We start from the raw sequence: 14,105 nt of genomic DNA on the forward strand, positions 1-14,105 counted from the left end.
GACTGTTATGCATTCGAAGATATTCCAATACATGGACTTACAAAAATAAAAACAAATAAACTTTTAAAAAATATTTACATCACTGAACTGTTGATAAATAATCCCTAAACCATTTTGAAAATTAATGCCTTGTACTTCACAATTTTGCCATTTTCTATACGAAATCTAATTTCCCACCAGCTATATTAACAACAATTGGTTATTCAGAATTTCAAATTCAAATTATACTTGCCTTAAATTGGTGTATTTGGTATTGTTTTTCAAATGATATTTTTATTTTTATTTTATAAACTAGAAATAATTAGTTTTTAGTGAAAATAAAAATATGATTGGTTGATTGTTTCTAAACTAGTGTTTGAAAATGAAAAAGTGAAAATGTGTTTCGTTGTTTGTCTAGAAAAATGAAAAGAATGAATGAGAGTGAGAAAAAAATGTATTATAATGAAAAAATTGTAATAAATTAAAATTTTTAATCATTATATATTTTATTTATTTTTTTGTAATTGTAAATTTTTTATTTTATAAAAATGAGATAAAATATTTTTTAAAGAAATTATTTTTTTAAAAATGACTAAAATAATAAATTACCATTATAGAAAAAAAATAATTAAAATGTATTACAAAGTAAATATTAGTGATGAGGTCCACAAGACAAGCGATGTGAATTTTTTTTTAAAATTGTGTAAGTGGGACTTGTGGGACCAATTTAAAGAATGAAAATTAAAAAACATCAACTCCTTAGGGTGCGTTTGGTAATATTTTTTAACTAGTATTTTCAGTTTTTATTTTAGAGAAAGAGAATGTTGTTTTTAAAAATGAAAATTTGTTTGGTAGTATGTTTTCAAAACAACATATGAAAATGAAAACAGTAAAAATGTGTTTGGTTGTTTGTCTAAAAATTTGAAAAATAACAAAAATACATTTGATTGTTTATCTGAAAATATAGAATTTTTTATAGAATATTTTATGAAATAATTTTCTTCAATTTATTTATACATATTATTTTTTTATTATAATTTTAATCAAAATGAAATCAAATTTTATACAGCAATAATAATTTTCAGAAAACCCTCTTATATTTTATTAAGTTTAAGAAATTAAATTAAAATAATAAATGTAGAATTAATTAGCATAAAAAATTTAAAAAAAAACCATATTACAATTATATTTATTATAAACATTTAAATAGTTCATTTGTGTTAATTATATTTTACAACACAAAATATAAAGAACAAAATAGTACAAAATATTTGCATCCAAAACAAGCCTAAATATCTACATTTATTTCTTGCAACATGAAGAGCATCACCTACAAATAAAAAAAAAATAGCTATAGGATATTTAATAATGATAATAACATCTAAAACTCAAATATATAACAAATAAAAATTAACATACATGTTATGTTGTGTATAATCATGCCACATTACTCTTGGAATCAATTATACAAAATTTTAATGCACAATAAACAAAACCACAAAAAAAAAAATGTATTTGGATCTTGTTACTTGATATAGTGAGGAAGAAGAAGAATGTCTTGTTCAGCGGTACAATGAAGAAAAAGTAGATAAGATAGTGAAATTATAAAAGTGGCTGCTTTTCTAAAGAAAAAGATGAGGTGAAAATGTAAAAGTAAAATTGAATAAAGAATTAATAAAATAATAATTTAATAAATGAGAGTGGTGGATTCGGAATAACTTTTTATCTTGCCTTTTTTTATGTTGTTCTCCAGCAACTCAAGAATGCTAATTTGGCGTTCTTAAGTTTTCTTTACAAAAGTTAGAAAACGAAAATATTTTGTTCTTTATTTTTTTTACTGTTTATTAAAAAATGGTTTAACCAAACATGTTTTATATTTTTCATTTCTAAAAAATAAAAAACATCCATCAAGAAAACGTTACCAAACGCACCCTTATTCTCCACTTTTTCTTTTGTAAAATTAAGGAATGAGAACAAATCATTCTCAATTGGAATAAAATACTATTTAAAAACAAGTGAACTAAACAAATTTTACACTTCTTCATTTTTTGAAAACGAAAAACAACAAATAAAAACAGTACCGAACGCACCCTAGTTTCCGCAATCCTTCACTTCGTTTCGTTCCATAGTACCACGAGGAGCTGCAACTCACCGCTATCCACTTGAAAAATCCAAACACACACAATGTCGCGGCCCACGTTACTGTTCCCCAAATCTCACATCACTCCCCAACGATTGTCAAAATACCCAATTCCAGTCAATGTTTACAGACCCATAAAATGAATAACGAAGGTGCAACGGGTTGGGATGGTGGCCCAACTTTAATTCACTATTCATTTTCAAAATCCCAGCCATTGGATTAGACTCTTTATTCAAAATCCCAGCCATTGGATTAGACTCTTTATAATCTTACGACTTGGCCGCAAACCGTCTAATAAAGAGGGCACGGACCCATTCTATTGTCACATAATTAATCTCTATTTTATTTGTATGGTTATAGAAATAGATAATCAATAGGACATTTCAATTCATCAAGGTAATTAATCATTCAATACAAAAATTATTTATAAATTCCTTATCTTCTTTCTGAGGAAGTGTCCTATAAGCGCGAAAGAGTCCCCCGCCCACAGGTCGCACCACTTATTTGTAATATAGGCACATATATGCAGATAACATATAAAAAAAAAAAAAAATTTATTTGATAATGATATATTTACTTAATACTGTTCCAAAAGTGACAAATGCCGGCAAAATTGCAGATGGAATAATTCAGAGGACATTTAGGGGGGAAAAAAAATGAAATTAAACAGCTTACTACTAAGACTAACGTTTACAGTACAAAAACAGGTGAAACTTCTTAATCTCAAACCTCAACTGCAAGAGTAGATATCCGCATCTAAAGACTGGACTTGATAAATTACTCACAATCACAATCACAATCACTACAGCTTACCACATGAAGTGTAGTAAATCTATAAGATGAACCCTCAAAACTGAAACCCAAAGGTCAACTATAGCAGCATCTCGGCAATTTGAACAGCATTGAGTGCAGCTCCTTTGCGAACTTGATCACCACAGACAAAAATATCCAACCTGCTTGAAATATCCATGTTAGTGTGGAGGTTTGTAATTAAAACTTAAAACATTCGATTGAGAGGCCAGGATCATTAGTCCATTACCCATGATTCCCATCCTGAGAAACATCACGGCGGATCCTGCCAACTGCAACGTCATCTTTGTTTGATACCTCCAATGGTGTGGGAAAGTGATTGGACGCCCGATCATCAATGACAACTACCCCAGGTGCATTCTTCAGAATATCCCTTGCTGTGTCCTGGAAATACAACAAATTTATCATGTCAGAACCAATAACAAGAAGAACGAACTTCGCCACAATTATTTTAGTCAACAGGAAAAATACACTGCATTCATATGATTCATTCTTATGTTACTTATATTATGCTCAAAACAGAAGCCAGGGTGTCAAGAATATCTTTTTTTGTAGTTTACTAACAGATGCAATAGCAACAAGCATGAAAATACTAATCATACAAGACATAGAAGAAAAAGGAACAGCAGAGGACAGAACATGGGGTAAATGTAAATCATCTAAAAGGAACACTACATATGACATAGAAGAAAAAGGACCACTTCTGCATATATTTTTTCATAAATGTTTTCTCCTTGTTAGTCCAGGTAAAAAGAACCTATCCGTATTTCATTTAAAGTTTTTTTTTAAAAAAAAGGTTAATAGCTTTATAATACAAGCTGTTTTACCCAAAAATGAAATCCTTTTAAGTTTTAAGCAGCTTGGGGCCTTATGATGCATTTGGAGAAGTCCTGGCTTCTATTTGTCTCTTAAGCTTTTGTTCAGTAATGCTATTTGTCCTGTATCTTTTTGTTCAAGTATATAAAAGAAATATCTTAGCCAAAAAAATAGAATTACTGCCAGTCCACCATATTACTAAATAATCAAACAGAACAATCATATGCATGCATGCTAGAGAAAATGAGGAAGTGCCCCTAACAGAAAGCGGTAACAAATATATCATAATTCAAAAACCCTAAAGTACCCTTGCATGCTTGGCAGCTGTTGTTATCTGCTTATTTAGGCGAGAGAGAGAGAGAGGAGAGAAAAGAAACTCTCAAGACTGCAGTCAAACTACTTGGAGTAAATTTCAGTGTCAAGAAAGACAAATTCTTATCCTACGACAAGGACATTTTCTTCCAATTTGACCAAGAAGGATTAAAAAAATTCCACTTTCGAAGGAGAATATATGCAGCCCAAAACTTAAGCAAAAGTGGTCACATTATGTCCCATGCCCATTAGAAATCAAAAAAGAAAGGGTCACTACTGCTTCGTCGTTCAGTAAATTAATTGCCTAATGGGAAAAGGACATATAAAGTAACATAAACAAGAAATTCAATAGAAACTAGCAATAATACAGAAAACAAAAAAAAAAAGATGATCAAGAATCAAAACACAAACAAGAACCAATCCAGCGCAAATGACGAAGAAAAAGGGAGCCTTCAAAGCTTGTTAGAAGTGGAAGGCCAAATCCATCAGTTCCTATACAATCAACCTTAAAGTGGTATTTTTCTAATTCTTGATATTCCCTATGAGAGGAAAGAAAAAATTTATTTAAAAAAAAATGCTTCTAAAAAAAATTTGATTGAATTAACTTGAAGCATTAATGTACTCAACAATTGTGATATTACCTCATCAAGGGGCTTCTCAAATTGAAGATTCACACTCTCAGCATGTGCACGCATGACAGGAACTCGTATGCATGTGGCAGTCACTCTAACATCCTTGTCATTCTACAAAAGTAGAATAGAAAAGAAACTTGAACAAGGTGTCTAGACAAAACAAACTTGCACCCCAGTCCACCAAAGAAATTCTAATAAAAGTCCTTCTAATTACATGAACAAGGAGAAACAAAAAAACTCATTTTAAAACTTACCCAGATTTTTCTTGTCTCTTTTACCATTTTCATCTCTTCTTCATTGTACCCATTTTCAAGAACAGGTGCATTGTGTGAGAACAAATTGAAAGCATACTGCAAAAGTTGAAAATTTCCAAAAGGTTACCTCAGAAAACATACAAGTTTTAGGGGTTGTTGGATGCAAGGGTAATAGTACCTGTTGTGAAAAGATTTTACAAGTTGGAGGTTTTCCTTCCAGCACCTTAAAAAATAAAAAAAAAAATGAAAAGTTAACTTATAACAGATAAAAATAAAATATAATTGTCAACTACCTGCAAATTATATGCAATAAGTTAATGAGGAGGCGATAGATTATAGAAACCTCACGAGTTTGCAGCTCAAGTTCTTCCATTGCAGCAGCACCAGCACCACTAGCAGCCTGATATGTACTTACCACCATACGTGTAACCTGCAATAATCGCAATCCCATAGTATCAGTCATTCCAATTCAAAAAACTCAACTTGTAGATTTTACAAAATGTTTTAGCTTCTGCTTAACTCGCCCACTTATTTTACTCGATAGCTACTGATTTCATCAATTAAGTCAATTCATCTAACTATAAAGTTATCAAATTTCAATCCTTAAGGCCTTTATCAATGAAATCACTACATACCTTAGCACGGCGATGGAGAGGCGTGGCAGCCATCAAGCAAATGATAGTAGAACAATTAGGATTAGCAATCAAAGCACCTTTCCCCATTCCAACTTTAATCCCACTCATGGCTTCAGGATTCACTTCAGGAATCACAAGCGGCACATTCTCCACCATCCTAAAAGCCGAGCTATTATCCACAACAATGCTCCCTTTCTCGACAGCAATAGGCCCAAACTTCTTACTGATCGACCCACCAGCACTAAACAGCGCGATATCAACGCCATCAAAGCTATCCTCCGTTAGCTCTTCGACCGTGTACGCTTTGTCTTGGAAGCTGAGTTGCTTCCCAGCAGAACGCTTGGAGGCCAGCATTTTGATCGAACGGTAAGGGAAGTCGCGATCGGAGAGGACGGAGAGGAACTCTTGGCCGACGGCGCCAGTCACGCCGACGACCGCCACGGAGGGTGCCGATTCTTGGTAGGACATTCGGACTCTTGTGAACATGGGTTTGGTTCTGGGTTTGTTGGCGGGCAGTTTGGATATGAAGTGGGTCTGTGTTTGATGTGACGAGAAAGTCGCCATGTTTGCTGCGGCGGCGGATGGCGGCTAGTGAGGTTTTGAGTTTGATAGTTGGAAACAGATATCGGGTTTTTGGTTGCTTCAAAGATCGTCTGTGGGGTCTGAATCGGAGTTATTTGTAACGTAATCTTAATGTATGTATGCAAGTGAATTGTAGTTAAATTGTTGGCTACCGCAATATCCTCTCAGTTTGAGTTTTTTACTAGGGTTTTAGAGGTTAAGCAAGGTGATCGATACATGACAAGGGATGGGATAATAACATCTGAGTCCCACGTCTTTTATGTTTTCTCAAATAAGAGCATAGATTTTTCATGCGTGTCAAATAGATACCCAAAACAGCGAGACTATGCAACCACGACCAGATGGATGGCAACAAGCCAACAACCATCTATATATGTTTTAGGTGTTGAAGGTCACAAGAAGTACATATGGGCAACCTCTCAAATTACGAGTAGTTTCCTTCGTGTGAGTGTGTGACTGAATGTAATAATCAGCACTTTTCAATTCTGTGTGGCATTCTTCGTTTCAATTATATATGAATTCTCCATAAGACCAGCGTATAAGTACACTTATTTATTTATTTTCATTTTTTCCTCTTAATTTACTGGATGCAATGCCAGGAAACTAAGTAAAAAGTTGGAACTAGAGGTTTACTTTGTTTAAATTAGTAATATTTAGAGATAACATTCTTAGAAGATGGATCCCTCTTCATACATTTAGCGAGATGCATCTTCCAACTGTGGCAATGTAACATCTTGGACAGCAACGAGCTTAGCTCGACCACCGTACTCTTCTGGCAGTACTTCTTCACCAATGTCCTTTACAAAATTCTCCATTTCTTCTTCGTTAGTCACAATCACAATCTGCATTTATCATCGGGAAATAAGCCGAATTAAGGATTGCAGAATATAGTCCTGATCAGTAACTTCAATACTGACTCCATAGAGTATAGAAACATAGAATCTACACCTATTATATTCAAAATACATGTTGGAAGTAAACTTAATTTTATAACACGAAGGAGACAAGTTGCATTTTTCCCATGTGTACTCAACCATTTTTCTACTTGAGGCAATGTTTTTGGACCATTATGACTTTTAACAATAAGACGTACCTTTTCAAGTGTTGCCCTCTCAAGGCAACGAGAAACCATCCTCCAAACACTGACAAAGAATCCGGGCATATGTAAGATGTACAATTTTGCTAAGCGTTCAGGATAGTAAGCCTGCATGGACAACAACATAAATATTTATGATCAGTGCAGGTTAAAAAATCATGGCACATTGGCACATTGATAAGCTCTAGTCTATTACCTAGTGCTGAACTTCACTTTTAATGCAGCTTTCTTTCAAAATGATTCAATGCCTTAAATTGGATAGCTTTAAGTCCATATATCTCTAATCATACTAATATTATGACTTTTTTCCATCATGCAGAATTTAGACATGAAAGGCTAGCATTGAAAGAAATTAATAAATAAAATGAAATAGAAACAAGGATGAGGAGATGTATCAACCAATGTTCACTGAGAGGAAATGGTTTGCTTTCTTCATTTCAAAGAAAGACGAAAATATATTTGTGCTCATTATCATAACCACTAACATAAAAGAATGATCATTCAGAAAGAGAAGACATCTACTCCATATGAAAAGGAAAATTATGCAAGGGAGAACTATGTCCTTCATGGCAAAGGGAAGGAACTTTTGCTCAAATCCCTTGAAAAGAATGAAATGCGCGAGCTAGATCAGCAAGGAACAAATTTGGCCAAATACAATCTGCATTGGGTAGAAGGGGCAACAAGACTCTCGATGTTGGAAACCAACCACGTTTTGAAAGAAAAATTTGTGATAACAGATAGGATTGTGCCATGAACGAGTAGTCTGATAGACCAATGCAATATAACTCATAGGTGTATGAACTCTGCCTCTAATTCCTAATAAGATTTGACGAAGTTAAGATGTCATTTACTGAAGTAATAGCTCTCTATCATATATGCCAACAGATTTCTTGTCAAAAAGGGACTAAAAATAATTAAAAAGAAAGAATCACCTGTAAAAATTGAAATCCAGTAATCATTCCACGTACATCAACGTTCTTGTATGAAATTTGTCGCAGATCAAGAATGGCAGTCAACTTTTCATTTCCAACTTCACTTCCTCTAAAGGAACTAAAACAGACACAAGAAAGCACCACATAAAATGATTCCTACACATCTATATTTCAAATAAAATTATACAAATTTATAAACGTGGCTCAAAAGAACTCCAACCACAGGCATAAAAAATTTTCTTACTTTCAAACGCATTTTCTCTCATATTGATATATATAACTAGGCCAAGTAAACATAAAACAATGGCCCTTAAGTGTAAACAACCATCTCCAACAGAGAACAGTTAGGCTGTTATTGGCATGCAACATAGCATAAGATTTCCTGACAAGATAGGACAAAAATAATATGATGGAATAAGATCACACTAATATCACATGGCAGTGGAATATCCCACCCACTGGATTTCTAATCACACCATAGCTGAATATATCTTAGCTCATATCAACTTCATATCCCATCTAATGATCACCCTAAACAAAGTGTAAGATCATTGACAATCCTATCCCACCCTTATCTAGCACACCAAAACATACCCGCACATGTTTCATTGTTGATCCAGGCATGCAGATGGTCTGAGATACACCATAAGTCAATTTGTAGAAATATTTTTAAAAAATTTACTGAAATTGGCTAATACCTTGCAATTGTTTTGTCTAGCAGGTGGACCACAAATTCTGCACCAAGAGACAAGCAAAATGAATCAAATATTCACCAAGCAGTTGTTCTTATAAATGGAGGCTGGTCAATTTATTTTCACGCACTTCAATCTTTTATGAAGCTGATTCTCAGCATGTTGATAATACAAAATAATGTAGACTGCCCCATAACTAATATATCTAGCCTAAGGTAGGTAACACTTTTTTTTTTTTAATCTGAAATCCAATTAAATATGGATTCAATTAAAACTAGAATATGATTCCGTTTTTTTTTTAGTTGAAATATCTTAAAAGTAACGTTTTGACATAATTGTCCTTATAAATATTACTAACAAAGTAAAATAATGTCTAAAAAAGTAAACAAAAAATATAAACGGGTTTACTATAAAATAAGTATTTTTATTTTAAGATGATACAAGTTAGATAAATAACTTTCTTCATTCACAAATATGGCTAAGAATAAGTTTTAAGTAAGAAAACAAGTACAATAAATAAATTTCCCAGTGACTAACATTAAGTCATTTTTAGATTTCAATAAGAAAAGAAACTATCCCTTACTAGAACAATAAATTGGTTCATTAGGATGATAACAATTACAGTAAGAAATTTCTCACCATGAGTAACATAACATTAAGTGAAAATACAAAATTTAAAAACAAAAATATAGAAATAAAATAGAAACATTTTTGAGAGTGAAATTTTTAGATTCAGTCAATACTGGTCACCCCTGGGCATCAATATGCTCCACCACGTGAGGTACGATAAACCATCATATGTTATTTTGATTTTAGTTTTGGTATATTAGGTGTCTGCATTTTGCCAAAAAATATTTTAAAAGGACTTCAAAGTTTCACCATGAGAGTATACAAAAATCAGTTGATCATACTGCAGCAAATAGGAATTTTGGAGAAAAACTGATTAAAGCGGATTTAGGGATACCACAATTCTCTTGAACAATTATAGGATCAACAAAATGAAGAACTAATGTGGGAGCAAAAATATTAAAACAACCTAGTAAGACCTCTATCTAATAAGTTTAAGTGAGGTAGAAAATCAGTTCCGGTTATTTCATCTTTGTTCGCAAAAGGCCAGCAGTACATCCAGATAAAAGCAACAATTATAAGATCAACCGAATGAATGATCAGGCCCACCATACCATAAATTATTGGCCAATCCTATTGTAAATCTGCCTACCATAGTTCAACACGATTAGTCCTTCCTAACAACCACAAGCCACAAGCTGTGAAATTTCCTTGTCAAACTACTTCTTTAATTAGATGTATTTCACATGCCTAACCCATTCACAGAGAAAAAAAATTGCATCGAGAAAACTACCCATAGAAAAAGTTAGCGATGATTTCGATGATAGCGATGCAACGACCGCAACAGTGTTGCATTTTGATAGTAATATCTCGAAACTCCTAAATAACTAAACAACTTGAAATATTAATGCAGTCCCGGAGTCCAAGAGAAAATAAATAAAATCTAGAATATAAAACAATTCATGATCCCATGAGTCATGGACTAGAAACCAAATGATAAAGTCCAAACAAACCGTTCATCGACTAGAAACCAAACGATAAAGTCCAAACGAACTGTCCAACTCAACATAAGCTTATTCTCTCAGGGCACAGTCATGAGATATTAAGATGGCCCATAAGGCTCTAATAATTTATAGGGTTCTTTCAACGATTAAACCAGTTTCTGATAATGAAGCATAACCACAAGTTATAAAACAAATGAATGGATGAACCGCAAGGAAAAAAGAAAGCAAAATAGAAATCCAACGGTCAATTACTCTTAAACTGGAGAGGATCCTTAGAAGGAAAATGCTTTCTAACTTGTATAACCAGCAGTGGTAATCCATCTTTGGTCAAGCCCTGCAAAAAAATCTTCCTTGGCTCCAATTCATCGGGAACCTCGGAGTCAGCAATGAAGCCATTTGGCACCATAGTAGCCCTCCACTTCTGCCACTGAACAAACATCCTTGCCGCCTTCTCTGAGTCCATTGACCTTGCAATCAAGAACCTCATCAATGTCGGATCCCCATATTTCTACAAAACGGAAACAAACTCGTTAAACTTGCTGACCGAACCGGGATTAACTCAACACATTGTGACTGTAGATCGGTAAATCACCCCAGTGGAAGAACCGAGCTTTTGAACTGAGTTTCTCATCTGGGTCAGTGCAATTTCTCGATGATTCTCCTTCTCCATACTTTAGCCTTTTTTTTTTTCTTTTTATGTGTTTCAGAGAATCAAAAAGATGGGCAAAACTCAAAGCAAGATGAAAGAGGAGACTCTATGGAATGGAATATGGATGGAGACACAGCTTCCAGAGGTTTATTGAATTTATTGGATGTTGGTTAGTTAGTAGTTAGAAGAAATAAAGAGAGAGAAGAAAATACCGTATGCGCGAAGGAGAGAGAAAAAGAGAGAGAAAGAGAGAGACTGATATAAAATGGGAAAAGTGAAGTTGACACTAAAGAGAAGTTTTGAGGCAAAGAGACGTGAGAGACCGGCTGCTGCTGGACCATCAAACTATTAAAATATGGAAATAAAAAATTGCTTACTTTTCAGCTTCCAGGGGACGTGAAAAATTTAGAAGCAGACAAATCTCACACGAATGAGCCGCAAAAAAAGAGAAAAAGAAAAAAGAAAGAAGCATGTGACTGGGAATCGTTGAAACATCGGGTGACCTAAGACATTATTTTCTAGTTGAAACGAACACCAATTTTATCATTAAACAACAATAATTTGGTATTTAGTGTAGTAATAGTTCATAATTATGGATCAGCCTGCAGTACCACAGTGGCACCATGCCACTTCCTTTTGTCTTTTGTGGCAAATTATCATATAACCCCTTTCACTCTTTTTTATTTAAACTTTACTTTGTAAATATTAAACTAATTTCAACTGCATCCATGTGAACATTACCGAAATACCCATGCCGACCAACGGTGACCGGATTTCAACTGACGGCGACGGGAAACTCGAGTTAGACACTTTTGGCCGAGCTGAGTCCAACGGTGGTGGTGGTGACCTCTCACGTGTGGTGATGGCGCCGGATCGAGCTCCCAAAGCCGTGAATCCTTTAATGATCGATCAACGGCAAATCGGCTCCCCCCGGTGGCTGTGATTGGTCGGAAAATACAGAGGGAATCGTGGGGAGCAAAACTCAAGTGATAGCATCACCGGAAACCGGAGAAATCGCGGCGAATTGAAGCGGCGGTTCCGCGGCTTTTCACGGCTTCAATCGGGAGTTTTCCGAACGCTTTTCGGCGACAAGATTGGCATGGAGATGACCGGCATCGCACGATCTTCCGATCGGTACCAACCTTGGCCGGTGAAGTGGCCGGAAATGGAAATAGCATCCGGGTCGGGTTGTGGGTTCGGCATGGGTATTTCGGTTCACAGAGGGGGTATTGTGATATAAGTGCAATATATAATAAGAATTTGTAAATAATAAATAGTATAAGGTGCTAACTAAAATGTTTATGTGGATGTAATAGATATTAACTTAATATTTATGAATTAAAGTTTAAATAAAAATGAATAAAAGGGGGTTATATGAAAATTTACAATATTGGAGCCATAAAAGACAAAGGATGTGGCACGGTACCACTGTGGTACCGTAGCCTGATCCTCATATTATAAGTGCTAAAAAAATATATCATTTACACCGTACCGCATATTTAAAGAAAATGATAAAAAATTTTATATTACTCAGAATTTGGATTTTTTTTTTTTTGAAAAGACTCAGAATTTGGATTTAAGAATAAAAAAAAGTGATAATACAAAAATTACATGATAATTTTTGTTAAATATTACCAATAAGCAACACGTGATTGTTAACAAAAATCATGTGTCAATAGTTTAGATACGGACAAAAATCGTTAACAAATCCAACGAAGTGAAATGAAATAAAAGAACGAACGGTGGAGATTGAGATTTGAAATTATAGATCGCTCGTCAAGTATGCTTTCTTCGATCTATAAATACAAGTAAAAAGAATTGAGAAAATTTCTAACTATTTTTTCACTTGTTAAAAGGAACACTAAATCCAAATTTAAGAAAAATTTAAAAACAAAAGCGTTAAATGTGTCATCACAAATACATGCTCGAGTCAAATTTGTGTGATATATACTCGAAGAACAAAAAGAAATCTCAATTTATTGAACTCAAAATTCTTCTTAATAATATTAAAAGTATTTTTGAACCTTCACATATTTTTAATAATAATGATAGGGTTACAAATAGATTAGTGTGTATAGACTGATTTGGCGTAAAGAACTGGTCGAAAAGTGATAACAATTATTTTTTTAGTTATGTGGACTCATAATAATTTTATACAACTAATCTTCTTATAATACATCAATTTATATACATTTTTTAAAAGTAGTTATGCCTCTATCATTACTCTATTTTTAATATAACATGAACTGCATTGTTTATTTCATCAAATATTAATTGATTAATTTATCAATTTATCGTACACAACACTGTGTAAAAAGAGTCAGTACTATGAGTTTGGTAATTTTAATTAGGTTTCAACTATGTTAGAACTGTTTTAAGATAAAGCATTACTGATGACCGTACGATCATAGAGATAAATATTAAATATGCACTTAATATTATAACCTTATGGTCATCATCAATGCCCTGCGGTGGAGCAACTCCATCATAGCTATTGGCTTTAATCAGTGTGAATAGTCATCGAATCTCACCTATGATCGAAGGCATATATCCAAAATTGTCGGTTAGTTCAGCTCCCAGGAATGGCAAGCTACCAAGAATTCGTCGCATTATAAGTATACAAGTCATCAATTCAAAATCAAAATATACTGCCAGTTTCTTCATCAACAAAGCTCCTTTTTTCTTTTTTCCTTTTTTTTTAAACAACTAAACTCATTTAATTGTCCAGTAATATCGAAAGATTATGCCATGTTCGAACTCAAATCATTTGAACGTTTGATCTGGAAGGGTAACAACATCATCATACAATAACGCTCATCCAATGATAAGTTACAAATAACTTCACCTTGAAAAGAAAAAAAAACAATAATAGAAGCACTAAGAGTGATAATGTGGGCTTGCATTGAAAACCCGCAATTTTTTTTTAATAACTTTGTCTCTTTATTTTTTGGTTCCGCACACATTCTATAAAATACAAATGTCTTAATGCGTTATGGCAATTCAAC

At 33.6% G+C, this 14,105-nt stretch overlaps 2 protein-coding genes across 4 annotated transcripts in view; both read right to left on the minus strand.

The window, feature by feature from the left end:
* Positions 1 to 6,384, minus strand: part of LOC102608194 (uncharacterized) — a 91,548-nt gene extending 85,164 nt beyond the window's left edge. The window contains exons 1-7 of one of the 2 annotated variants that reach the window (XM_052434637.1): positions 5,579 to 6,384; positions 5,287 to 5,373; positions 5,122 to 5,166; positions 4,944 to 5,039; positions 4,699 to 4,800; positions 3,159 to 3,313; positions 2,980 to 3,072 (exon numbers count right to left, since the gene is read on the minus strand). In XM_052434637.1, the coding sequence (XP_052290597.1) occupies positions 2,991 to 3,072; positions 3,159 to 3,313; positions 4,699 to 4,800; positions 4,944 to 5,039; positions 5,122 to 5,166; positions 5,287 to 5,373; positions 5,579 to 6,142 (1,131 nt within the window). In that variant the 5' untranslated portion in view covers positions 6,143 to 6,384 and the 3' untranslated portion in view covers positions 2,980 to 2,990. Of the gene's footprint in view, positions 1 to 2,656; positions 3,073 to 3,158; positions 3,314 to 4,698; positions 4,801 to 4,943; positions 5,040 to 5,121; positions 5,167 to 5,286; positions 5,374 to 5,578 lie in introns of those variants that run through there. The other variant, XM_006469201.4, reaches the window with a different exon arrangement.
* A 247-nt stretch (positions 6,385 to 6,631) lies between these two features.
* LOC102607905 (CRAL-TRIO domain-containing protein YKL091C) lies at positions 6,632 to 11,367 on the minus strand. 2 transcript variants are annotated; one of them, XR_003063895.2, is made up of 7 exons: positions 11,044 to 11,367; positions 10,704 to 10,959; positions 8,887 to 8,923; positions 8,189 to 8,306; positions 7,254 to 7,364; positions 6,771 to 7,002; positions 6,632 to 6,709 (listed from the first exon to the last, which is right to left on the minus strand). XR_003063895.2 is itself a non-coding variant. In XM_006469200.4 (6 exons), exons 1-6 carry the CDS (start codon positions 11,119 to 11,121, stop codon positions 6,856 to 6,858), a joined length of 747 nt encoding a protein of 248 aa, XP_006469263.1. In that variant the 5' UTR covers positions 11,122 to 11,367; the 3' UTR covers positions 6,632 to 6,855. The 2 variants fall into 2 exon arrangements, 1 of the variants encoding a protein (XP_006469263.1); XM_006469200.4 differs by having other exon boundaries at positions 6,632 to 7,002.
* Positions 11,368 to 14,105: the final 2,738 nt, after the last annotated feature.

Source organism: Citrus sinensis, chromosome 2, assembly GCF_022201045.2.
Source record: "Citrus sinensis cultivar Valencia sweet orange chromosome 2, DVS_A1.0, whole genome shotgun sequence".
NCBI lineage: Eukaryota > Viridiplantae > Streptophyta > Magnoliopsida > Sapindales > Rutaceae > Citrus > Citrus sinensis.

What these genes read in the sequence shown, in the direction of transcription:
- LOC102607905 (XM_006469200.4), bottom strand. Translation starts at nt 11,121, where the DNA reads ATGGAGAAGGAGAATCATCGAGAAATTGCACTGACCCAGATGAGAAAC. An exon ending in CTGGATTTCAATTTTTACAG is followed by an intron (nt 7,365 to 8,188) that starts GTGATTCTTTCT and finishes TTGTCCATGCAG; the next exon opens with GCTTACTATCCTGAACGCTT. An exon ending in AGAGGGCAACACTTGAAAAG is followed by an intron (nt 7,003 to 7,253) that starts GTACGTCTTATT and finishes TGATAAATGCAG; the next exon opens with ATTGTGATTGTGACTAACGA.